The sequence below is a fragment of the Pleurodeles waltl genome, chromosome 5 (assembly GCF_031143425.1).
Source record: "Pleurodeles waltl isolate 20211129_DDA chromosome 5, aPleWal1.hap1.20221129, whole genome shotgun sequence".
Taxonomy (NCBI): Eukaryota; Metazoa; Chordata; class Amphibia; order Caudata; family Salamandridae; genus Pleurodeles; species Pleurodeles waltl.
Genome location: NC_090444.1, coordinates 1,859,983,168 through 1,860,007,571, shown reverse-complemented (window position 1 = coordinate 1,860,007,571; position 24,404 = coordinate 1,859,983,168). Strand labels below are relative to the sequence as shown.

At 45.2% G+C, this 24,404-nt stretch overlaps 1 protein-coding gene across 2 annotated transcripts in view; it reads left to right on the top strand.

Annotated features, from left to right (window-relative positions):
* The window catches only part of LOC138296885 (solute carrier family 22 member 7-like), a 248,671-nt gene that overhangs the window by 7,177 nt on the left and 217,090 nt on the right, over positions 1-24,404 (top strand). For both annotated transcript variants that reach the window (XM_069236379.1, XM_069236378.1), the window contains exon 2: positions 23,992-24,380. In XM_069236379.1, the coding sequence (XP_069092480.1) occupies positions 24,009-24,380 (372 nt within the window). In that variant the 5' untranslated portion in view covers positions 23,992-24,008. The remainder of the gene's footprint in view (positions 1-23,991; positions 24,381-24,404) is intronic.

Sequence of the window (24,404 nt, the reverse complement as noted above, 5' to 3'; positions counted from 1 at the left end):
AACTCTTCGAATAAACCTTGACAATATTTATCAGTTTTCTGTAATATAATCTTCAAATGTAATTTTACCTCACAGGAGTTTCTGTTCTGAAGCGCGCTCTCTCTCCACACAGCTGATTCCTGTCAGACCTCAGTTGAATTGCAAGGCTTCCAGCTGGAGAGCTCGTAACCTAGCAACCAACCGATTGCAAGACTAGAACTGTAACTAACCTTCAGGACTCACAGCGGCCATCTTGGATCTTCTCTTCTTGATTCTTCCTTTGAAATAAGCGCAAGATTACTCTGCAAACCTTCTTCCAGTTTGGGCTTTGCTGTCTCCACTGAGGATATCTCTTTGCTTTTCTCATGCACTTCTTTGATTTGACTTGGCAAGTTTGTGTGGTCATGACACTACTGCACACCTTGAATCATGAAACTCACACTTAAAGTGCTTCTGAGGGGAGAGTCAATTAATCAACAACAAGCTTTATTCGGTCATCATAATACAATTTAGTTTCGAAGTTTAAAAAACACACACAAAAATATAGAACATAAAACTAATAAAATACAGTCTTAAACTTCATGAATTTAAGATACTTATATACCTAAAATTAATTCGTAAAAGGATTATTTATAAAATGGCTTCGTATATGCCAAGCGGCCACAAGAAACCTGCTAACGGCAAGGATTAGAAATTTGGAAGTATCACTTTTTTAAATCCTTATAGCTGTCCAACACTGGTTCAAACCCAAGTCTCGACAGATTGTGCGAATGCATTTTGACAGTGGAGTAGAATACGCAGGACAAAAGAACATAAAATGTTCTACAGTTTCTGAACTACCACAACAAGCTGGGCATAGGTCAGAAGATAAAGTTGGTCCCCAGCTTCTTGATAAAGACAACAGCGGTAAACTCCCAAAACGAAAATGTGCATACAGGCCCTTCCCCAATAAGTCAGGTATAAGATCTAAATATGGTTCATACTGAGGGTACCACTTGAAGTCGATAAATAAATTGGTCAGACGACCATGGGATTTGCAACAAATAGAGTCATTTCTTACATGGGACCAAAAAGCTGTTTTCAAAATGGTTTTATGAGATTTTTTCAAGTTTTATGGGTTTTCCCAGAAACTTCCCAGTCCCAGGTTACAGAACCAGTTTGACACGTGTTTAACCCATGGAATATTAGTCACATTCGGTCTCTTTAATAGATCAAGAAAGGTCCAAATCCTTATCCAGTAAAGTAAAGGTTTTAGGACTATCAGATCCATTATACGATTAAACCCAAGGTCCAGGAACATTGGGGTCAGAGGTGTGCTACTAGGGCATGCTGTTAGAGCCCTGGCAAAATTATTTTCTCCCACAGATAATCTTTTGCAGTCAAAAAATCCCCTTTGCCAAATGGATTTTAATAGCTGGAGATACAGCTTTGGATACAGAACATTTATAAAAGTGCAAGATAGCGGCTGCTTTATTCTGAAGGAGCCCCACACTTTTGCTAATCTGATCCTCCGAGTGTAAATTACTTGATATCCTCACACCCAAATAATCTATGGATCTAACCTGACTTAAAAGAGTCCCATCCAAATTAATAGTGCATCTCTTACAAGAACCGGAGCTGAACACCATTAATTTAGTTTTATTAACATTCAGCTCCAAGCCATAATCCATGCAAAAGGATTTAAATTGATCAACAAGGATTTGGAGGTCCATAGGGGCCTTGGAGATAAGGAGAGAATCATCAGCAAAAAGTAGGATAGGGATCTTCTGCACTTTCAATGTGGGAACATCATTTTTGACAAGAAAACAGTGTTTGTACCACCTCATTAATAAATAAGGTAAATAAAATAGGGGCCAAGACACAGCCCTGACGTACTCTCCTTTGAATAGGGATTTTTTCTGTCAACTCTCCTTGATCACCCCATCTCACTTGCGCATAAGTGTTCTCGTGCAACCGCCGTAGGAGATAAATTATATTAGATGGAATACCCAGCCTATGTAATACTTCCCATAATTTTTCTCTTGGGGCCAAATCAAAAGCAGATCGAAGGTCCACGAAAACAACATGTAGGTGTTGCTTGGCAAGGACTACATACTTCCAATGTAAAAGCACCAATCTATAAACCTGATCTATTGTGCTAATTTTAGGGCGAAAGTCCGCCTGCAACGAGGAAAGGGCCTGATGATCTCATACCCAATTTATTCGCCTCTAGAAAAGCTGTTTAGCAAAACTTTTCTGTAAATTATCAATAAGGTTAATGGGTCTATAGTTGGTTGGCAAGTTTGCATTGCCCTGTTTATAAATAGGGATTATTTCAGCTCCTTTCGAAGTACTCAGAATTGCACCACCTGCAGCAATTTTGTTCGAAATCAGATTTATATACCAGGACCAAATAATTGGTTCAGATTTATATAAATCTCCCGGTATCTTGTCTGGGCCAGATGCCTTACCTGATTTTAAAGAGTTGATTGCAGCTATTGTTTCCTCTAAGGAAAAAAGATACAACCCTCAGGGGTATGGGTATCCAAGCTAGGTAAGTCTGGGAAATCACTCAGACTGGTTGTCAATAGAAAAGCTGAGTCACCAATTTGTCGATTACAAGTTAAAGAATTGGAGGGAATAACATAAAGTTGGGTGAAGTGAATCACCCAGGTCTCAGGTTGTATATGATTCCTAATACTGCTCTTGCCCCCTCTTTGTCTTTTGGACAGTAGTTCCCAAAACAACATATTATTATTAGATTTAGTTGCAGCAAGCAGGTCCTGCCAGATAGAATCTTCCCATAACTTTTTTACTTGTGTTGTAGCCTTCTTATATATACATCTAGCTGATTGAATCTCCCCTAGGGAGCCAGTCATAATTTCAGTTTTGAGCACAGACTTGGCCTTTATACAGTCCTCATTGAACCATTCATTGTTAGTCATATTGACAACTAATGACTTAGAGTAAGTATTTTTATTTTAAAAAACTCTGCAATTTCTTCAACATTACTTTGTGAATACTAAGAATAGGGATGTCATTAACTTCATATCCCTCATAAACTGCTATCTCATCAACAAACGATTTATAAATCCCACGTATTAGATAGGGGTTAGACAGTACTTTCGGCCAACAAACCCTTGTGTGTTTATTATTCAACAGTGGGGTAGGAACCACTGTACGTTGAACGTGCAGTGACCTCCTAAACACATCCCCACATAAGGTAAGAAGCAAGGGATTATGATCACTCTCACACTGGGGTTCCACCTTCATATCTTTTAGTAAAGGCCGCAACCTAACGTCCACTAGGAAATAATCAATAACACTAGTGGACATACCTCGTTTAAATGTAGGCGCCATGTTTAAGTCAGAAGGCATACAACCATTGTAAGGAAGCCAACTGGGAGGCCACACAGGAACGAGTACATTGGCAAGTATTCGTTAATTGTGGGATTCCCCACAGTTCGTCTTCTTCGTCCGTTAATCCACTATTCAAAATGGAGGGTTCCAAGGTGCAATTCAAATCACCTGCTATTACTAATAAGGTTGAAGGGTAGAGGGAATCCAGAAATTCAGAGAATTGAGCTAAAGTCTGAGACTCAGAACCCCGAGGGGCAGAAGGAGCATAGACATTAATTAAAATGATCTTAAAATCCCGGTGGAATGTGAGTTGAACTCCCATTATATCCACTGAATCTATTTGTACTAACAGGTGGTCACATTGTAGCTTCTTATTTAAAAGCATCAATAGACCTCCTTTTCCACGACCTAGGCCCTTCTCAGAAGGTTGAGCTTGGATGCTATATGCAAAAAACCTGTGCATATACGTCTTTTACTCTGCCCAAGTTTCTTGGAAAAAACAAACATCCTGTCAGTTAATATAAGTAACCCACTCTTGATCTCCCAGCTTCCTATCAAGTCCCGCTAAATTCCATGTCATTAAAGATATCTCAGCATTAGCTAACTCAATTCCAGGGATGGAGATAGCAGCCCCCTCGAAATGTGTATCCCCATTAGATACCCCCAAATACACAGGAATATAGGTCTTCAAAGTAAATGATGGCACATAGCACAACTTAAATCATGAAACTCACACTTAAAGTGCTTCTGAGGGGAGAGTCATTCCTTGGTGTTTTTGTAACCTTTGGAAGTCAGTGACAATCCTCCTTTCCTGGTGTCCAATGCAGCCCTCTGCCTTTGTTCTATCTGCTCGCATTTGAAGATGCAGAGCAGATGGGTGGGGCCTCTGAGAATACATAACAAATCAGCACTTGTTTGCATCGCTTTAGGTGTTGTTACACAGGTGCAAAGTATTGATGAATCTACCCATTATGATTATGGGATTCAGTCTTTATCAGTTTCTGTTGTTCAGGGCAACAATACACAGCATTCAGTTACAGAGCTGGGATCTGAAATCAGGGCTAGCAGGTCCCCAGCAAGTGCTAAATGACAGATTTCAGAAACCAATGCAAACACTGTCCTACACTTACACTGTGATTAACAGCACAAGGTCTTCAATCAGGCCCTGCTCTCACAATCACACTGAATGCCCACTTCCAGCTTAGCAACCCTCTAGGAAATATCACCTTGCCGAATTACAGGTTCAACACTTTATACAGACACCTTTCTGCTGGTTCCAAGCTCTGTAGATGAGAGAAGTTATTCTAGCTCAGTTTAACAGTACTCAACTTAGAGACCCTAAAGGATGAAGAACTGAGCTGCCTTGCTTTGAATTTAAATTGTGCCCTTCGGACCCCTTGTAGGAAAGTACCATCTTGCCTGGCATGTTACCCCCATTTTTCACTGTATATATGTTGTTTTAGTGTATGTTCACTGGGACCCTGCCAGCCAGGGCCCCAGTGCTCATAAGTGTGCCCTGTATGTGTTACCTGTGTTATGACTAACTGTCTCACTGAGGCTCTGCTATCCAGAACCTCAGTGGTTATGCTCTCTCATTTCTTTCCAAATTGTCACTAACAGGCTAGTGACCAATTTTACCAATTTACATTGGCATACTGGAACACCCTTATAATTCCCTAGTATATGGTACTGAGGTACCCAGGGTATTGGGGTTCCAGGAGATCCCTATGGGCTGCAGCATTTCACCCATAGGGAGATCTGACTATTCTTACACAGGCCTGCCAGTGCAGCCTGAGTGAAATAACGTCCACGTTATTTCACAGCCATTTACCACTGCACTTAAGTAACTTATAAGTCACCTATATGTCTAACTTTCACCGGGTGAAGGTTGGGTGTAAAGTTACTTAGTGTGTGGGCACCCTGGCACTAGCCAAGCTGCCCCCACATTGTTCAGGGCAAATTCCCCGGACTTTGTGAGTGCGGGGACACCATTTCACGCGTGCACTATACATAGGTCACTACCTATGAATAGCGTCACAATGGTATCTTCGAACATGGCCATGTAACATGTCTAAGATCCTGGAATTGTCACCCCAATGCCATTCTGGCATTGGGGAGACAATTCCATGATCCCCCGGGTCTCTAGCACAGAACCCGGGTCCTGCTAAACTGCCTTTCCGGGGTCTCCACTTTCCCTTTGGAAATAGGTGTGAGGGCTGGGGAGGAGTAGCCTCCCCCAGCCTCTGGAAATGCTTTGATGGGCACAGATGCTGCCCATCTCTGCATAAGCCAGTCTACACCGGTTTAGGGATCCCCCAGCCCTGCTCTGGCGCGAAACTGGACAAAGGAAAGGGGAGTGACCACTCCCCTGACCTGCACCTCCCAGGGGAGGTGCCCAGAGCTCCTCCACTGTGCCCCAGACCTCTGCCATCTTGGAAACAGAGGTGTTTCTGGCACACTGGACTGCTCTGAGTGGCCAGTGCCATCAGGTGAGGTCAGAGACTCCTTCTGATAGGCTCTTACCTTTCTTACTAGCCTATCTTCCTTACTAGGTAGCCAAACCTCCTTTTCTGACTCTTTAGAGTCTCTGCTTTGGGGAATTCTTCAGATACCGAATGCAAGAGCTCACCAGAGTTCCTCTGCATCTCCCTCTTCACCTTCTGCCAAAGGATCGACCGCTGACTGCTCAGGACGCCTGCAAAACCGCAACAAAGTAGCAAAGATGACTACTGCAACCTTGTATCGCTTCATCCTGCCGGCTTTCTTGCCTGTTTTCTGGTGGTGCATGCTCGGGGGTAGCCTGCCTCCTTCTTGCACCAGGAGCTCTGAAGAAATCTCCCGTGGGTTGACGGAATCTTCCCTCTGCAACCTCAGGCAACAAAAGACTGCATCACCGGTCCTCTGGGTCCCCTCTCAGCATGACGAGCATGGTCCCTGGAACTCAGCAACTCTGTCCAAGTGACTCCCACAGTCCAGTGACTCTTCAGTCCAAGTTTAGGGGAGGTAAGTCCTTGCCTCCCCACGCTAGACTGCATTGCTGGGTACCGCCTGATTTGCAGCTGCTCCAACTCCTGTGCACTCTTCCAGGATTTCCTTCGTGCACAGCCAAGCCTGGGTCCCCCACACTCTAACCTGCAGTGCACAACCTTCTGAGTTGTCCTCCGGCGTCGTGGGACTCCCTTTTCAGACTTCAGGTGGACTCCGGTTCACTCCTCTTCTAAGTGCCTGTTCCAGTACTTCTGCGGGTGCTGCCTGCTTCTGTGAGGGCTCCCTGACTTGCTGGGCGCCCCCTCTGTCTCCTCATCCAAGTGGCGACATCCTGGTCCCTCCTGGGCCACAGCAGCATCCAAAAACCCTAACCGCGACCCTTGCAGCTAGCAAGGCTTGTTTGCGGTCTTTCTGTGTGGGAAGACCTCTGCAAGCTTCTTCACGACGTGGGACATCCATCCTCCAAAGGGGAAGTTCCTAGTCCTCTTCGTTCTTACAAAACACCAAGGGGGTCATTCCGACCCCGGGGCGGGAGCACCTCCAACAGGCTGGCGGTGCCCCGCAGGGCATTCTGACCGGGCATTCTGGCCGGCGGGCGGCGACCGCCGCCCGCCGGCCTCGGAACGAGGCCCCAAGCTTCTTCCATCCGGTGGCAGCTTCCTTGCACCCTCAGCTGGCATTTCCTGGGCTCCTGCCCACTCTCGACACTGTCGCAACTCTTGGACTTGGTCCCCTTGTCTTACAGGTACTCAGGTCCGGAAATGCACTGTTGTTGCATTGCTGGTGTTGGTTTTCCTTGCAGAATCCCCCTATGACGACTTCTGTGCTCTCTGGGGGTTGTAGGTGCACTTTACACTACCTTACAGGGTCTTGGGGTGGGCTATTTTTCTAACCCTCACTGTTTTCTTACAGTCCCAGTGACCCTATACAAGCTCACATAGGTTTGGGGTAATTCGTGATTCGCATTCCACTTTTGGAGTATATGGTTTGAGTTGCCCCATACCTATGTGCTCCTATTGGAATCTATTGTAACTTTACACTGCTTGCATTACTTCCTTTTGCTATTACTGCATATTTTTGGTATTGTGTACATATATCTTGTGTATATTTGGCATCCTCATACTGAGGGTACTCACTGAGATACTTTTGGTATATTGTCATAAAAATTAAGTACCTTTATTTTTAGTATATCTGTGTATTGTGTTTTCTTATGATATTGTGCATATGACACCAGTGGTATAGTAGGAGCTTTGCATGTCTCCTAGTTCAGCCTAAGCTGCTCTGCTATAGCTACCTTCTATCAGCCTAAGCTGCTAGAAACACCTCTTCTACACTAATAAGGGATAACTGGACCTGGCACAAGGTGTAAGTACCTCTGGTACCCACTACAAGCCAGGCCTGCCTCCTACACCCCTAACAAATGTCTTAGGTGAACATTAACTTCTTGAGTGCTCTAGGATGCAGGCATCTGTGTGTGTGCATGAGTGCATGCACCTGTGCGGGAGTGGCGTGCCTCTTCCAACCCTGTAAAAGTCTGGCCCTGAAATAATGATGGTAAATTGTAGTATGCCTGGACATTGCTGCCATGATGATGTCCACCACTAGGATAAGTTTGCCCTGATATAATGGCAGTATGTTTAGGCATTTGGGGCCTGATTCCCAAAGGTAAAAGTTTTGATCTAAAGTCTAACTTTACCCAGAGTAAATTTAGACCTTTGGTCTAAGTTTACACTTTTGTTCTAAGTTTAGACCAAAAGTCTAATCTTAGACCAAAAGATTAACTTTACTACGAGTAAGTTTACCTTTATGAATCGGGCCCATTATGGGAATCTGTAGGAAGCTGACTCTTTATATGGGATACCAAAATTAGGTTTACCGTGCAAACAGTTTAGAGGTCCTCCTACTAGTGGACAGTGGCTTTCACTAGCAATCCCAAGATATTCTTTTGGGGGGTAGCATAGTTGACCAGACTTATGCTTATCAGAGAGGAGTATTAGACATTTACCATGGGCACACAGTCAATAAATGAGACACATGACTCAATAAGGAGATCCACACCAATTTACAAAAATAACATGTATCTTTATATATGTTTAGACACCAGAATCAATATGATCAGGTTTTGCGACAGAAATACCTTCTGGTTTCAAAAGTCGACACAGTGTATTTTTAAGAGGTGGCAATGTTAGCCTATGGAGGAAAAACAAATATTGCATACAGATTTAGTACCGGGACTTACAGGACCAATCTCCTGGACTTAAGGTAAGTATGAGGTAAGATCCAAGGCAGCACCAACAGGACACCTTGGGAGGCACTGGGGTGGCTGGGTGCAGAAATGCTTTTCATCACGTTTTCAGGTGCCCAATGTTATTCTATGGATATATGTCCAGTTGAAAGGAGGCAACAGATTTGGACTGTGAGGACAGTCGAGCTGAACCAGCAAGTTGGTTCAGATTTCACATTGCTTGGGGGCATGGAGACACCTTAGGTCCTCTTCTCCTTCGGCCAGGGGCAACATGTGCTAAAGTGTCTTGAGGTGTCTGGTTTTCATCACCGGGAGCACTTGCAGTCAAAGGGGCCGCCCAACAGAGGCTGCTTTCCACATTTTAGAGTCCACAGTGAGCAAGTCCAAGGCGGGCTTTGTCTTTGGAGGGCCGAGGGACCACACTGGCACTGTTGGCCCACTTCAGCTTGGGCTAGGCAGCACGGGTGCAATGGTGCTTTCTGGTTTTTCTGGTCTCTGGTTTTGGCAGTCCTGAGTCCTCTCAGGTCCATTGGGGTGTCTGCAATTTGTAGGAAAGTAGCTTCTGCTGCTCCACTGGAGTTCCTGAGTCTTTGTTGAAGACAGGCAGTCCTCCCAGGTTTTTAGAGGCACAACAGCTTGCAGGATGAGATGACTGTGGTGCCATTCGGTGGGAGCAGTAGACAGACTGGTAGGGCTCATGCCAAGTCAGTTGTTTCTTCCTCCATTTTTTGCGGCTCTGACGTGTTCTTCTTCTTTGCAGAAATGTGATTTCTAGGTGCCTTGGCTCACCTTAATACTGAATTTAGAGGCATTTAGGGGGATGTGGGTAATAGCCAAGGAGCTACTTCCCCCTGGGGTCACTACACCCGCTTTATGACCACTTCTGGTGGGAAGCGGGCATAACCTTGTCCCGAAGTTCCTAGTTCTGCATTACTAAGATGGCAGACTTTCAAAATACTCCCTGACTACTGGACCCACCTGTCTAGGTGCCAAATGGGGCCAGAGGCTAGGGGGGCAGCATCCTCTCCTGTGAAGAAAGCCAGATCTACATACCTAGGATGGTAAAATTCTTCTTTGAAGCCTCCTGCCTTGGAATGCAGATTTGCCAGTCATCCTGTTGGAAGGGGTGTACTACCAGCCATGCCAGAGCAGGCTTTGTTAGTGTCCACTCGAGAACAATAGCTCTCACTCTTGGGGGGGAAGAAACTAGTCTGGTGGTGACAGGCTAGTTAGAACTAGTCAGGCAGCACATGGGTAAATGGTAGGTTTTTCAAGGGGCAGCTCTAAGGTGCCCTCTGGGTGCATGTATTAAAAGATCAATCACTGGCATCAGTGAGGGATTATTAATACAAGGTTCTTTGATAGCAAACATCCCTATTTTCAGTAAATCCATCATGTAGCTGGGGATCTCGTATTGACCAGTGTCCAGCACGCATACTTAAAATGGTTTCCGTGTTCACTCACTCACTCTGACTAAGAATCGACAATGATATAGTAGGATCATTTCTGCTTGTACAGATATGTCCTCATCTGTGAGGCCTTCTGTAGGGGTAACTTACATACATTGCATACCCTGTGTTAGGGGATATTGCACACAGGCTGTGTGCCATGCCATATTTTAACTTTTAGCTGCACCAAGACGCGCGGCCTGCAATAGCAGATTGCAGGTGCAAGATGCGGGCCCCTTAGGGTGGTACAATATATGCTGCAGCCCTTGGGGACCCTCTTTGGTACCCATGCCCTAGGTACCAGAGGTACTATTTACTAGGTACTTACAGGGGGGCAAAGGTATTGCTAATTGGGTAACAATTCCACAGATTTTGGGAAAGAGATCTGGCACTGGGGACTGGACAGCAGGAACTCAGTGCACTTTTAGTTATAAATTAAACATTTACCAGGCAAAAAGTGGGGGTGACCATGTCAAAACGAGACACTTTCCTACACAACCCCGCCCCCTCCAAACAAAAGAGAATGAGACTAAACTTTCCCAAGACAGTCTTCATTGTCTAAGTGGAAGAACCTGGAAAGACCATCTACATTGGCATGGTCAGTCCCAGGTCTGTGTCCCACTGTAAAGTCCATTCTCTGTAGGTTTGGGGTTTTAACCTTTCATTTGCATCAGCCATCTGAGAGGCCTGTAGTCAGTTTGAACAAGGAAGTGAGAGACCAAACAGGTATGACCTTGAATTCTCCATGGACCAGACCACAGCAAAGCCTTCCCTCTCAAGGGCACTCCAACGCTGCTCTCTGGGGGATAACCTCCTGCTAACGAAAGCGACAGGTTGGTCATGGCCATCATCATTGGTTTGGCAAAGGACCTCTTCTATCCCATGTTCAGAGGCATCAGTCTGCACTATGAATTGCTTTGAATAATCTGGAGCTTTTAGATAGTTTGCTGAGCACATTTCTTCCTTCAGAATGTCAAAAGCCTTTTGACAGCTCACTGTCCAGTTTACTTTCATTGGTATTTTCTTGGAGGTCAGTTTTGAGAGGGGTGCCACAATGGTACCATACCCCTTCACAAATCTCCTTTAGTACCCAGTCAAACCAAGAAATGTCCTGCCTTGGGTCTGAGTGATTGAAGTTACCCAGTCCAGAATTGTCTGGAATTTAGGTTGTAGTGGTTGACCTTGGCCTCTGCCTACGATGTGACCCAAGTATACAACCTTGCCCTGCCTTTGAGTGGTAGTAAAATGAGTTAAAAACTGAACTGTGAAGTGAATGCTTTTAATTGTAATTGTATTTACATAGTGCTTACTGCCCCAAAGAGGTGTTGAAGGGACATTTATGTAAACAAAATTGTATTAAGTACGGTCTGCATATTACTAAAATCTATATTTTGGGAGCACTATTTTATGGTATAACATTTTGCACATTTTGTAGTAGTCTATTTTCTACAGTGTGTAATGCAAATATCAAACAAGCATTTGCAATGCAATTGGTCTTGCGTTTGCTTGAGTTAGAGCTATTAGCATTGTAAACTCCTAACTGGACTTTTTTGCCACTTAAATTGAAAATGAAAAGTAAAACAGTTTCATATCACTAACCAGACTTTTCTTGCCATATAAAATAAAAAGTAAAAGTTTCACATAAGAGAGCCGACGGCCACCATCAGTGCAACCCAGACACACAAAGGGAAATAAAAGTTTGCTTGCAAAGAAACCTATCGGCAAAAGTGCAATTGTCCATGTAACCGGTAAAAGTGCAATTATCTATGTAACGGGCAAAAGTACAAATACATATATAACAGGATCGATGTCATGCAAAGCGCCGGACTACTGCCCAGCGAGATCACGCTGCAAAATAAAGAGAAAAAGTAGTCCAGGAACCAGACAGAAAACATTGAGCCTCGTATGTTTTCAGTAGTTGGTCGGTGCAAATTTTAAAAGGCAAGCCCACAAACCAATGACAGTGACAGGTGTGACACAGGTGTGGTTAAAAGTCCACAGAGAGATGACAATAGAGGACAGAGCGTAAACGCAGAATATGCACTGTCAAATTAAACACATCAAAAAGCAGTTAGTACGTTTGTAAGAAATATGTTAGAATTAGTTTAATGTAAGCCAGGTTAAAAACATTCCGTGGCTTTGATTGTGTAGAGGCATGAAGAGATCCTATCTACCTTGCAAACTCCTAGTAAAAAAAATTAAATAAGCTGCGATAAATATCTCATTTATGTTGATCACTGTTTCTTTTTTTCCTGTTTCTGCTCGGTGACCTGCCTTTCACCCTGGCAGCTGGTTCTGGCAGCAGGCATTGTGACATCAGAACTCAACTGTAATAACTTACTACAGTTGAGCAGCTATGTCACCAGTCGCCTGTAATAAGGGAAATAGAGGCAGGCTCCAATGTATTCTAGTAAACTGATACCTGTAAATAAGTTAATGAGAACTGTGCTTGAAGTGCGCGGAGTAAGTTTACTGTCTCTATTTACACAAATGTACATAAACGGCAGAAATGCCTCCATGCTCGGAAGACTCTTATAAAACAGCCTTATTGAATGTTTATTGATAAATACTACTGCTGCGGTCTGTCACTATGCTCTCCCAGTCTCCGTTTAACCCCATGGACGCTACTCTCACCTACTCCCTGCCTGCATCACTCTCTCTTCCAGGGCCTACTTGCTAAACACCACCTCATCCCTGGCAGGGGCACACATGCAATGGAAAGAAAGAACACAGCTGACAATGCCTTCTATTAAGAAAGAAACATAAGGGCGCGACGTACCGAAACTAAAACTATTTATAAACAGACCATAAACTATTGTCAAGAGAAACGTACAGCAGACTATATCAGGGCTTAATTTGTGCTCGTTGTTTCCGGTGCGGGCACCCTCACTTATTTGGGGGGGGGGCACTTATTTTTCTGCCTCAGGCATTTACTGCGAGCAAAAGACATATGGGAAAAACTGAAGAGGAAAAAAACGAACTAGCCCAGGTACACAGCACTGGCTTGAAAAGGAGCCACACTGCGTCTGTGAATAGGATGCACCCAAAGGCACAACGTGTATTCTCCTAGCATTTGTCTAGTTCAGGGCACTGCACCAGCACAGCGTAAAATAACTCGTTTAGTTGTCTTTTGTCAACTGACAGCACCATGAGAGGGTTGGCAGATCTGGGCTATCACTGGTGAAACGGGCAAGAGAGGATTGTCAGCTGTCGCGGTGGGGGCCTGGATGTATCCTTACGGTGGCACCAATATAAGACAAGACCACCCTGGAATCGCACAATGGCCAGAAACAGATACTCTGTTAACAGACTAAATGAGTATATGTTGATAAATGCACCGTGACAAATCAAAATCTGCTTCGTATGTGAACCGATCGCACTCGGGACAACGAGGAGGTGTAGGTTTGGGGTGTTTACGTGACCACCAGGCGACCCTGGATGTTATATATCTATGTAGTGAAAATGCAGATTAGCTAGTGCGTGCTTTTCAATTTTGGAAGCAGTATTGCAAAAATAATATATCCTCGGGACCGATCCATGCAAACAAAAACACCTATGTTAATGCCAAGTATGGGGCCTTGTAAATATAATAGGGAAACGTGAAGTGGAAAAAAAAAAAAAAACAGACCTATTTACTGCACTGGGTGGCTACAACACGGTCGTTTGGCTACGCCTGTGACCACACTGCACCTCTGGGGCATTGCATTTGTCGTGGATGACAACATTTAATAATGGATAGTTTGTAAAATAAAAGGATGCCAAAATAATGTGAGCTGCTTTTAAGCACACTGTTCCCTGAAAAAAATAATGCCCTGCCCTCTGTGCGGCACCAGCTTGCAGGAGATCACCGAAGAAGGCTTTCCTTGGAAGCAAGGCCTCTTTCTGCCAGAGATTCCTCACTCGAGCAGCAAGGCCTCGCTGTGCCTTTTCAAGGCCCAGAGTCTCTCTCTGCCTCGATCGCCCCCTCACAACCGGCTCCTAGGCTGTCTACACGCACCCCCCCTTTCCCTCTGCCCCCGATCCACCCACACTGGCCCCCATCAACCCGGACACACTGCTGGTAACTGACCTGCTTCTGGGAGTCTTGCATGTAAGTGTGCTACTAGGCCGCACTGACTCCAGGAACTGCTGCTCCGATTTCACATGCGTGCAAGGAAAACAAGCATTTGGAATGCAAAATTCTAGTGTTTGCTCGAGTTAGAGCTCTTAGCGTTGTAAATTACAGATTGGACTTTTATTGCCACACAGACTGAAAATAACAAAAGGAAGAGAGCGAGGGCGAGCTGGCCCTGGAAAAGCCCCCCTCTGCTGTTGGTTTATGTTTACAGAGGGAGCTGGTGGGGAGGAGGGACTGAACAAGCACCCACACTGTTGAGATGAAACAGGCAAATGCTAAAAAAAAAGTCCCTTAGAGAAGAGATAAACAGGACATAGCGCAATTACAGAGTACTTTGTGCTGCCCCCAAAGTGAAAAAAGGCAGGACAAAGAGGCAGAACTGACCACTAGCAAGCAAGGATTTTTGAAGGACACTGCAACTAACAAATCAGAAGACTGGAACTCACTCTATTGTATACTTTAGTATACAGCAGGCCGAACGCTAACGCTCAACCTAAAAATTACTTACATAGTCACAGTGCTTTCTGTCCTCTCCAGTTACACACTGACCTCTGCAGTGCATTAACTTAAGGAGGTTTCATAGTGCATTTCCCACTGAGTAACAACCTTCTTTTATTTATTTTTCATTTAAGCTGACTGTTATTTTATATGTAGCTACCTGACAGTGAAAGACCTAAAAAAACTTACAAAATATTTTGGAGCTTATTTATGAGAGGCTTGCGTCACCGAAGTATCTTTTTTATGGTCCGGGAGCACAAGCCTGTCAATCATATGTATGAGGCAACGCAAAGCCACCCTACGTGGGGCTGTTCTCACGCAAAATCCACGGATTTTGACACCGCCCCAGGTTTTCAAAATCATGTAAACTAAAGCAGTGCCAAAACCTTACGCCTCCCCAGAGCAGACGTAATGAGGAGAAATGTTTTCATTTCTCCTCATTTTTCCTATTTCCATGTGTGTTGCATTCTGCAGCACACATAGGAAGAGGAAAATCCTGTCAGGATTGTTTTTGTGCAGGAACGTCTCCCTTCCTGCACATAAACAATCCTACCTACATTAGCGCTAGGCGGCAGTTTGTGAGCCAGTTCAGGGAGAAAGGACAGGAATGCACCTTATTTCATAAATAAGGTCCATTCTTGCCCTTTTATGTTGGCGTAGGGCAGTGTAGCAAGACTTGCTGGTCTGCCCTATGCCGAATTCTCATAAATGTTGACCTTTGTTTTAGCCACACCTTTGACCACTCCACCATACTCACTGACCTTTGGTTTGCTAAACACTGGTTAATATTATTTCTTCACTGTGAAAATGATTTGCCATGGGATTGAGGACATTTATGATTGTTGATGATGAGGAGTACCAGGTTTTAGAAGTTTTTTCAGGAGGGAGTCCTTACGCCTAAATATTTTTGAGAGGGGGTACCGGCACCAGTTGAAGTTTGAAGACCTCTGCTATAGGGTGTGCATTTGTCTTAGTGACAGCATTGAGAAGTCTACAGTCCACACAAAAACTTAGCTCTGGTTTACCTCCCCTGGAATAAGGTTGGGGAACTAAGACCACTGGGCTGGCCCAGGGACTTTCAGAAGGCTCAATTAAACCTGACTCCAGCATCTTGCGTACTTCAGCTCTGATGCTATCCTTCACTTGGTCTGACTGTTTGTATATTTTGATTTTGACAGGCATGTGGCCACCAGTATCCACATAATGGACACAAAGGTCACTCTCTTCTTCCTGATCCTCATCAGTGATCATCAGCATGGCCACATCAGCCCTGTCAAGGAAAAACATTAGTCGATTCACACGGATGACCCAATGATGATTCCTTGGAGTGCCTAGGTCTCTCTTCCAAAACTCTGTGAATTTCATCCACAATTGGCACACTGGTGCCTCATTATAAATCCCAAGTATATGGTACTTAGGTTCCAGGGGATCCCTATGGGTTGCAGCATTTCTTTTGCCACCCATAGGGAGCCCATGCAAAGGGTTCTGCAGGACTGCCATAGCAGCCTGCTCAAAAAGGTGCAAGCACGCTTTCACTGCCATTTTACAATGCACAAGGTCACTTGTAAGTCACCCATATGGCAGACCTTCCAGCCCAGAGGGCAGGGTGCAAAGTACCTGTGTGTGAGGGCAGCTCTGCACTAGCAGAGTTGCCCCCATGAACTCCAGGGCCATTTTCCAGGACTTCGTAAGTGCAGGGACGTCATTTTACGTGTGTACTCGACATAGGTCAATATCTATGTCCATCTACATAATGGTAACTCCGAACATAGGCATGTTTGGTATCAACCTTGTCTGAATCATACCCCAAGGCTTTTGTATTACTCCTTAGATGACCCCCAGTATTGCCATTGCAGCCTTCAGAGGCTTTCCGGGCAGCCCAAGCTGCTGCCACCTCCCAGACAGGTTTTTGACCTACTGTTGCTTGAAAAACTCAAGCCCAGGAATGCAGAACAAAGGATTTCCTTTGGGAGAGGGGTGATACACCCTCTTCCTTTGGAAATAGGTGCTACAAGCTTGGGAGAGGTAGCCTCCTCAAGCTACTGGAAATGCTTTGAAGGGCACATTTGGTGCCCTCCTTGCATAAACAAGTCTACACCGGTTCAGGGACCCCCAGTCCCTTCTCTGGCACGAAACTGGACAAAAGAAAGGGGAATGACCTCTCCCCTGTCCATCACCACCCCAGGGATGGTGCTTAGTGCTCCTCCAGAGGGTCCCTGGGCTTTGCCATCTTGGATTCTAGGTTGGCGGGGAACTCTGGGAACATCTGAGTGTCCAGTGCCAGCAGGTGATGTCCGAGCCCTCTCCTGATAGGTGGTCACACAGTTAGGGTTAGTGGTTCTCCGGCGGCATGGGACTCTTCTATGACTTCAGTTTCCCCATCATGTGGGACTCCTGTGGGTGCTACCTGGCCTTCTGTGGGCTCTCTGTGTTGCTGAGGGCCCCCTCTGACTCTCCCTCCTGGGTAGAGTCTGTCTGGTCCTTCCTGCTCCCTGGCAGCTCCACTTTCTGCTAACCACTTTCCGATAACTAACTGAGTTAGCAGAATCTGAAGACGCAAACCCGACTGCAATCCTTCTTCCGGTGTGGGACATCACCTGCATCCTCCAGGAACTCGACTTTGTCCTCTTGCTTGCAGTGCTGACTCTCCTCATTCACTGTTGCCTCACCTCTTTCACCTTCAGCCTAGTGGGTAGTGCTCCTGCCCTTCCTGGACTCTGCTGTGCTTCTTGGACTTGGTCCCCTTCTTCCACAGGTCCTCTTGTCCAGGAATCCACTGTTGGTGTCTTGCATTCTGTACTGGGGTATGCATTATTCTTCAGTTCTTCTCTGTGTGTGATCTGGGGAATTTACAGAGATTTACTCCTGCTTTCCTGGTGGCTTGTAGTACTTACCTTTTGGCTTTCCTAGTACTCCCAGCTCACCTCTACACACCACACTTACCTAGGTGGGTGACCAACTTTCGCATTCCACTTTTTTAGTATAAGGTTTATGCTCTCCCTGGGTCTACTTCTAACTATTGTGATTTTCACTATTTGCACTGTTTTCTTACTGTGTTTGTGCCTATTTCTGCATACTAGTGTATATAATTTGCATATTACTTATCTCCTAAGGGACTATAGTATCTATGGTAATTTTTGTATTTGTGTCCCCAAAATAAAGTACCTTTATTTTTGTGACACTGAGGCCCATATTTATAAGTTTGTGCCGCTTTTGCGTAAAAAATCGATGCAAATTTGGCGCTAAAAAAGTATAAATACGGGCCTGAGTGTTTTCTTTCATGTATGTGAGTACTGAGTGTGACTACAGTGGTATTGCATTTGCTTTGCATGTCTCCTAGATAAGGCTTGGCTGCTCATCCACAGCTACCTCTAGAGAGCCTGGCTTCTAGACACTGACTACACTACACTAGTAAGGGTTACCTGGACCTGGTATAAGGTGTAAGTACCATAGGTACCCACTACACACCAGGCCAGCCTTCTACACCGGCTCACCAGACTTCTTACTTTTTCTCTTGGAGGGCTGGGTCATTACTCCAGACTCAGCACCTCTTTTTCACATTGGTCTTTGCATTGTGCTCTGGTTTCACACATACCCATTAAGGTATACCCAGCATAGCTGCATTGGCCTTTCTTTTGACCGTAGATCATACTGAGGACTCCGGATCATTTTGTAGCATACAGGCTACAGGAATTTCAGAGGATACCAGCACCTTCCTTTGGCCAGTAACCCCTCCCCATTCTAAGGACACCATTGCCATGGGATGGACCTTAGCTTTGTTGTCAGAATTGCTGACTGTGAAGGTTACACCATGAGACACTGTTCTAGGGATATCAGTTTTTCAGTCACCATGGTGACACTTGCACCTGTATCCTTCATTGCTTCAACTCTGATCCCATTTATATTAGGCTGGTATATGTACTTCCCTAGATTACTTGGCCAGACAGGGCAGCTACATCCACCCCATCTTCGGAGACTAAAGCTGCTTCTGAGAGTTCTCCTACATGGTCAGGGCCACCCGGGATCCCATCTAGAGACTTACCACTGCAGGAGATGCTGCAGGTGCACTAGGGAGATTCTTTTTTAAAACATCAAGCCTTCTTGGCATCCCATTTATTTACCCTGGTACTCACCTTGGTCTGTGATTTGTCTCGGGGCCCACCCTCCTGAGCAGGTTTTTAGGGCCCTTGAGAAGGCTCTTGGTTTTTACGTTTAGACTGGTCACCATCTTTCCCATGGGGGGCTTAGCGATCTCTTTCTTTTGGTCATCCCCACCAGGAGTTTTCACAACTCAAAAGAAGTCCAACACCAATTTATTAAAATAGAGCTTCATTTTTATATCAGTTTAGACACTAAAGCAAACAGTATGGATTAGGAGAAACTGAGATATTCAGAAGCAATAGAAAATCACTGCACAAACAGCATTTAAAAGTTGTATTGAAGTCAACGGGAAAATGACATATATGGCAAAAATGCACCTAAAGTTCAAGTTGAATGGAGCCCTTGGGGGGTTAAGCTAGTGCAACCCCTAGGACAGGATCAAAACAGAGCAGTCTTACCTGGTCCATGGAATCTGGGTGCAGAGATGTCCTGGCTGTCTGTGGTGCTGAAGGGGACTCATGTTGAAGTCAATAGCAGAGATGCCACTGGTGATAAACTACCACTTAGAGGTCGAACTACGGGGAATCCTTGCAAGGGTAAAGTAGTGCAGCTCTGGCACCAGGCCACTCCGTAGGGTCTAGATGAAGAGTTGCCCTAGCTGTCCATGGTGCTGAACGTGGCTCACTCTGGTGATGATTTTACCACTGGCACGACATTGATGACAAGGAGATGCAAAATCTCAGCTGGGGCTGGGTTGCAGATGTCAGATGTAGGATGCAAGTGGTTCCCTGCACCTGCAGCATCGAGTAAAGAGGGTAGTTACTGGGCTGACAACCAACGAGCCTTGGGAGTGGAAAGGGTGCCGGAATCCTTTGGGAAGTTGCCAGGGTCAGAGGGAGTGAGGTAGTGGCCTGAACCCTGGAGGCAGGCTGGACTACAACTCCCAGAAGACATTGGATCATGTGGTGTTTGACCATCCCACGGTGAGCAGTCGTTTTTACCTGCAGTTTGCAGGGAACTAGTGCCACTATTCTAGGGGAGACTGATGGTGCTTCAGGCTTCCACAGGGGTCCCTCATTTTGGGAATGACAAGTTTCTTCCAAGGACGAAGGTTGATCATGTATTTCCCAGCCTGTTGTCTCAGGGACAGAGTGTCTGTCTTTTGCTTTGGAGCAGTGGGCAGAGTCCGGTTGTCGGTGATTCAGAGCTTTTTCTGGTCCTTCTTTGAAACAGGTCGTTCAAATCTGAGGCTCTGGTTTCAGGGTTGTCCCTTAAATCCTTGATTTAGAAGTGTGGAGACTAGTGGCCAATGGGCAGCTATCTCCTACAGCTAATCCACGCCGGAGGTGACCACATGCATTTGGAGAGGTCATCTTAAGCCACCCAGAACCCTCTATTCTGCCACCATTAAGATGGCAGAAACTAAAATGTTGCACACACTGGGCTGCCCAACCTAGAGCGGTGGTAAGCCTGCTGGGGGGTGTGCACTGTCCTGCATACCTAATTTCCCACCGATCCATGAGAAAATTTACCTGGAGGCAGGGAGAGGGCTGCTTCCTTGCTGGAGGAATGTGCTGATAGCTATCAGAGGTGGTGTACCACCCTGTTGGCCCTATTCACTAGCTTGGCTGCGGGATGGGAGGTGTGACCTTCTACTCACCGCAGCCCTTTGTTCTGAGCTCTGGGAGCACCCAGGCTACCTGGCAGGAGGTCAAAAGTCTGTTTTGGTGACAGCAAGTGTGGGAAAAAGTGAGGGTTGCTCGGTCCGAGCACAAAAGAGGGTGGGCAAACGCTAGTGTGCCACCTTGGTGCATGCCAGCTGTCCCTCTACGTGAGAATCTTGTTTGGGGAGAGGAGGCAAGTTATTTGATACCAAACTCAACAGGTCTAGGCAGTATCACAGTACCATAATGGAGCTAGCAGGCCTGGTCAGCCCGGGCTGAAGCCCAATGATATCCTATGGACCAGCTTGCACTTACAGAAACATAGAACTTGTGCTTTTATGTCTGCACCTTGAATATATTGCATTCTGTCTTTTGGGATGCAGATGCCTACCTTAGGGGTGTCTAACATATATGGAAGGCAGTGCATGGGACTGTGCCACTCCTAATGAGGGCACAGTCGAATTCAAGTAGTTTGCACCAATCTGGCAGTCTGCAATGGCAGGTCTGCCACCAGTACTTTAGGAGGGTCACTCAGGGTGGCATAGACTCGTGCTGCAGCCCTGGGTACCATTTACCAGAGCCTTATAAAGAGGTAAAGTCTTGCCAATCAGGAAATCACCAAGTCAACATAACAATTAAGGGAAAGATAAGGCTTCCAATGCAGAGTCATACAGAGCAGCATTGAGGGCAAAGGTATTGTCAATTGGGTAATAATTGCACCATTTTAGGGAAAGAGATCGGGCACTGGGGACCTGGGCAGCAGGAACCCAGTGCAATTTCAGTCAAAATTGCATCAATTACCAGGCAAAATGTAGGAGTGACCTTTTCAAAAGAGGCACTTTCCTACAGCATCCATGGCATGCTGATGTCCACCCTTGAAGGCTTTAGCATATTGGAGGTAATCTTATCATACTGATAGCATCCATGTCAGGATGGTGCCCAAACCTGAAATAGTGTTGGCCATGGCATGTTAGTGCCCACCTTTGCAAATATTCTGAGTCTGGCATACTGGTGGTAATTCATGCCATGTTTTGAGTATCCTTGTATAATGATGCTCACACGTAGTACAGTAATGGTGTAACAGTGCAAGTTCTTTGATCATTGGGGCACCTGTGGCATGACATTCCCTACTCTTTGAATAATTCTGGCTCTGGGTTAATGGTCTTAACTCTTTCCATATTGTAGGCATCCATGGCATTTTCATGTCCATCTCTTATATTGTGCTGACGTGGCATATCTGGTGTTAGCATATTTGGTACATAAATGATAATTTGATACCAACCCAAAAGTAATAATTCCACAGATAATTCCACTGATATAATTCTGGTCGTTTATGGCATATTGTTGTAATCCATGACCTGAGGAGTCCATATTGTGGATATCCATAGCATTAATTAGTGATACATACCATGCAAGGAAAAAGGTATCTCTTGCATTCTCTAAAAATAATAAACTTGTATTTCTGGATAAAATACAGTTGTTTTATTGCTATGTGGAACTGAGTGTATTTTTCCAGATTGAAAGAGTGTGTTTTATATAAAAATGTCTGTATTACTGAAAACTAAAACTCTGATGTTTGGAGACCAAATTATCATATTTCTAAAGATATATCTTTGTTAAGTTAATATTGGCATGATTATGACTATTGCATAACCCCATTGCCGCTTATTAATGAAAAATTGATGTTGTTGGAAACTGTAAGCCTTTGTAAACTAAGCAATAGCACAAATATATAATCTGCCGCATTACTTTATAAAGCCTAAGAGCCTAGAGTGACAAAGATTGGGGCACCCTCCACCAAAGCACATCACTTTAGCATACACCCAAATCAGAAGGAAGTTTCTGAAGGGATATTCACAAAGTCATAGAATTAGTAAAATTCTTTGCCACATCAAGATCTGTTTTATACCATAAAAAGTCAGATTGAGTCTTGCAACTAATATCTTAAGCCAAGTGGTCTACTTGCCTTGGTCATGGAACTAACTCAGTCCATAAGACTGTGAGTGGAGACAACACACAGGAGTGACATCAAGGACAATTGACTGGTCCAATGCACTCCCGTTTGCCACCAATGAAGTAAGTCATGGTTAGGTCTGTGACTTAAAGAATCCCCTTTAGCAATTACTCACAAGGCACTCCACAACTCCGGACCAATCTACCTGAACAACCGACTCAACTTCTACATCCCCTCCCGCCAACTCCGCTCTGCCAACCTCGCCCTCGCCATCGTACCCCGCTTCCAACGCAAGACCGCCGGCGGCAGATCCTTCTCATATATCGCCGCCAAGACCTGGAACGCCCTCCCGACCCCCCTGCGCCAGACCCAGGACCTCCTCACCTTCAGGAGACTCCTCAAGACCTGGCTCTTCGACCAATAGCAGCAGCCCCCCACCCCCCAGCGCCTTGAAACGCTAACGGGTACGTAGTGCGCTCTATAAATACTATGATTGATTGATTGATTGATTGAACTTCCTCCTGATTGATGATTGTGCTGAATTGGTGGTCTTGTCTGATACAGCTATGCCCACCACTGGTATGCCGACCTTGCTCCATGATCCAGTATCCTGGAAAGGAAGAGGGAAAGTGTGCAGAGTGAGAAAGAGTGAGACAGAGGAGCTAAGGAGCTTTGGTGATGGAATAAGAGAGACAAAGAAGGGGATGGGCAGTGATAGGTGGAGGCAATGGTAGAATGAGAAAGCCATGAGGGAGAAATGGTAAATGTGGACTAGTGGTACGTAATATATACAAAAAGAGGAGAAGGGAAATGGAAAGAGGACAGATGGAGAAGGAGGACAGTGAGACAGAGGGAAATAATATATATTCCTGGCCAACATCGAAGGATATCTTTAGAATAACCTAGAAACTCTTTCTGCCTCTGTCTTCAATGACAACACCAGAATTGCTTATACTAGCCAGAGTCAATCTTTCTATAGAGTGAACAACACAGAGGCTTACAGGGCCAGGTTAAGTGAGGTGCCAAATTCAAAGAAAAAAATCATATTTAAAATATGAAATAAAAACAAAATTGAATGAAATCTCATGGTTTGTCAATGCTATTACTTTCTTCCTGCTATTCAAAGGCCACTGCTGATACTGGGCATACCCTCAGAGCCTCAGTCTATGACCAATGTCCTCCTTCTGCTCTTATATCCAAATATTGTAGAAATTCCATTACAATTCTCCTTCCATACATACCCATGCTTATAGTCTTGGCAGCTGTTCACCTCCCTTGCTAACAGTTCATCCTTCTAGAGTCAACAGATAGTTCCTCTGGTTTCTTTAGGTGGACTAGTAAGAAGCCATTGCTGCTTCTCTCCACTGCAGGCCTTTCCACCAACATGTCTTATACCCGTTTTATGTCACTAGATTATTCAACCATCTCCAACTCTCCGTGTGCCTGCAGTACATTCCATTACTCAGCCTCTATCCTGCATCATATGCCTTGAGGAGGTTTTGTCAGCCTGTGAATTTTCACCTCTCCATTCAACGAGCACATTTCTCCCATTCTACTTTAGATGAAGTTCTTTTACTTTTCATGTTTTCCTTCCTCTAGGGGGATTGGTAAAGATAATGTTCTCTGACCATTGATACCCCTCTCTCTCTGCCCCACAGTGAGGTTTCTGTTTGAGATGAAGTTTGAGGATCTTCTACTGGAAGTTGGAGGCTTTGGAAGGTTCCAGATCATCACTTTGCTCCTTATGGCCATTTTCCGGGTCACTCCTGCTTTCCTATATTTGCTGGGCAACTTCGTGGCAGTGGTGCCGCCTCACCGGTGTGCTCTCCAGGATTTGTTTGGGAACCTCACAGAGGAGAGGCTGATTCTCATCAACATCCCCAGAGAGCTTGATGGGACCTTCAGCTCCTGCAAGATGTACAGGGAGGCACAGTGGCACATCCTCAAGAACTCAACCTGGGGACCTCCCAATGCCTCCGCAATGCAGATTTGCCAAAATGGTTGGGACTACGACCATTCCCAGTTCAGCTCTACGATAGCCACTGAGGTAAGAGCCTATTAGAGGCCTACT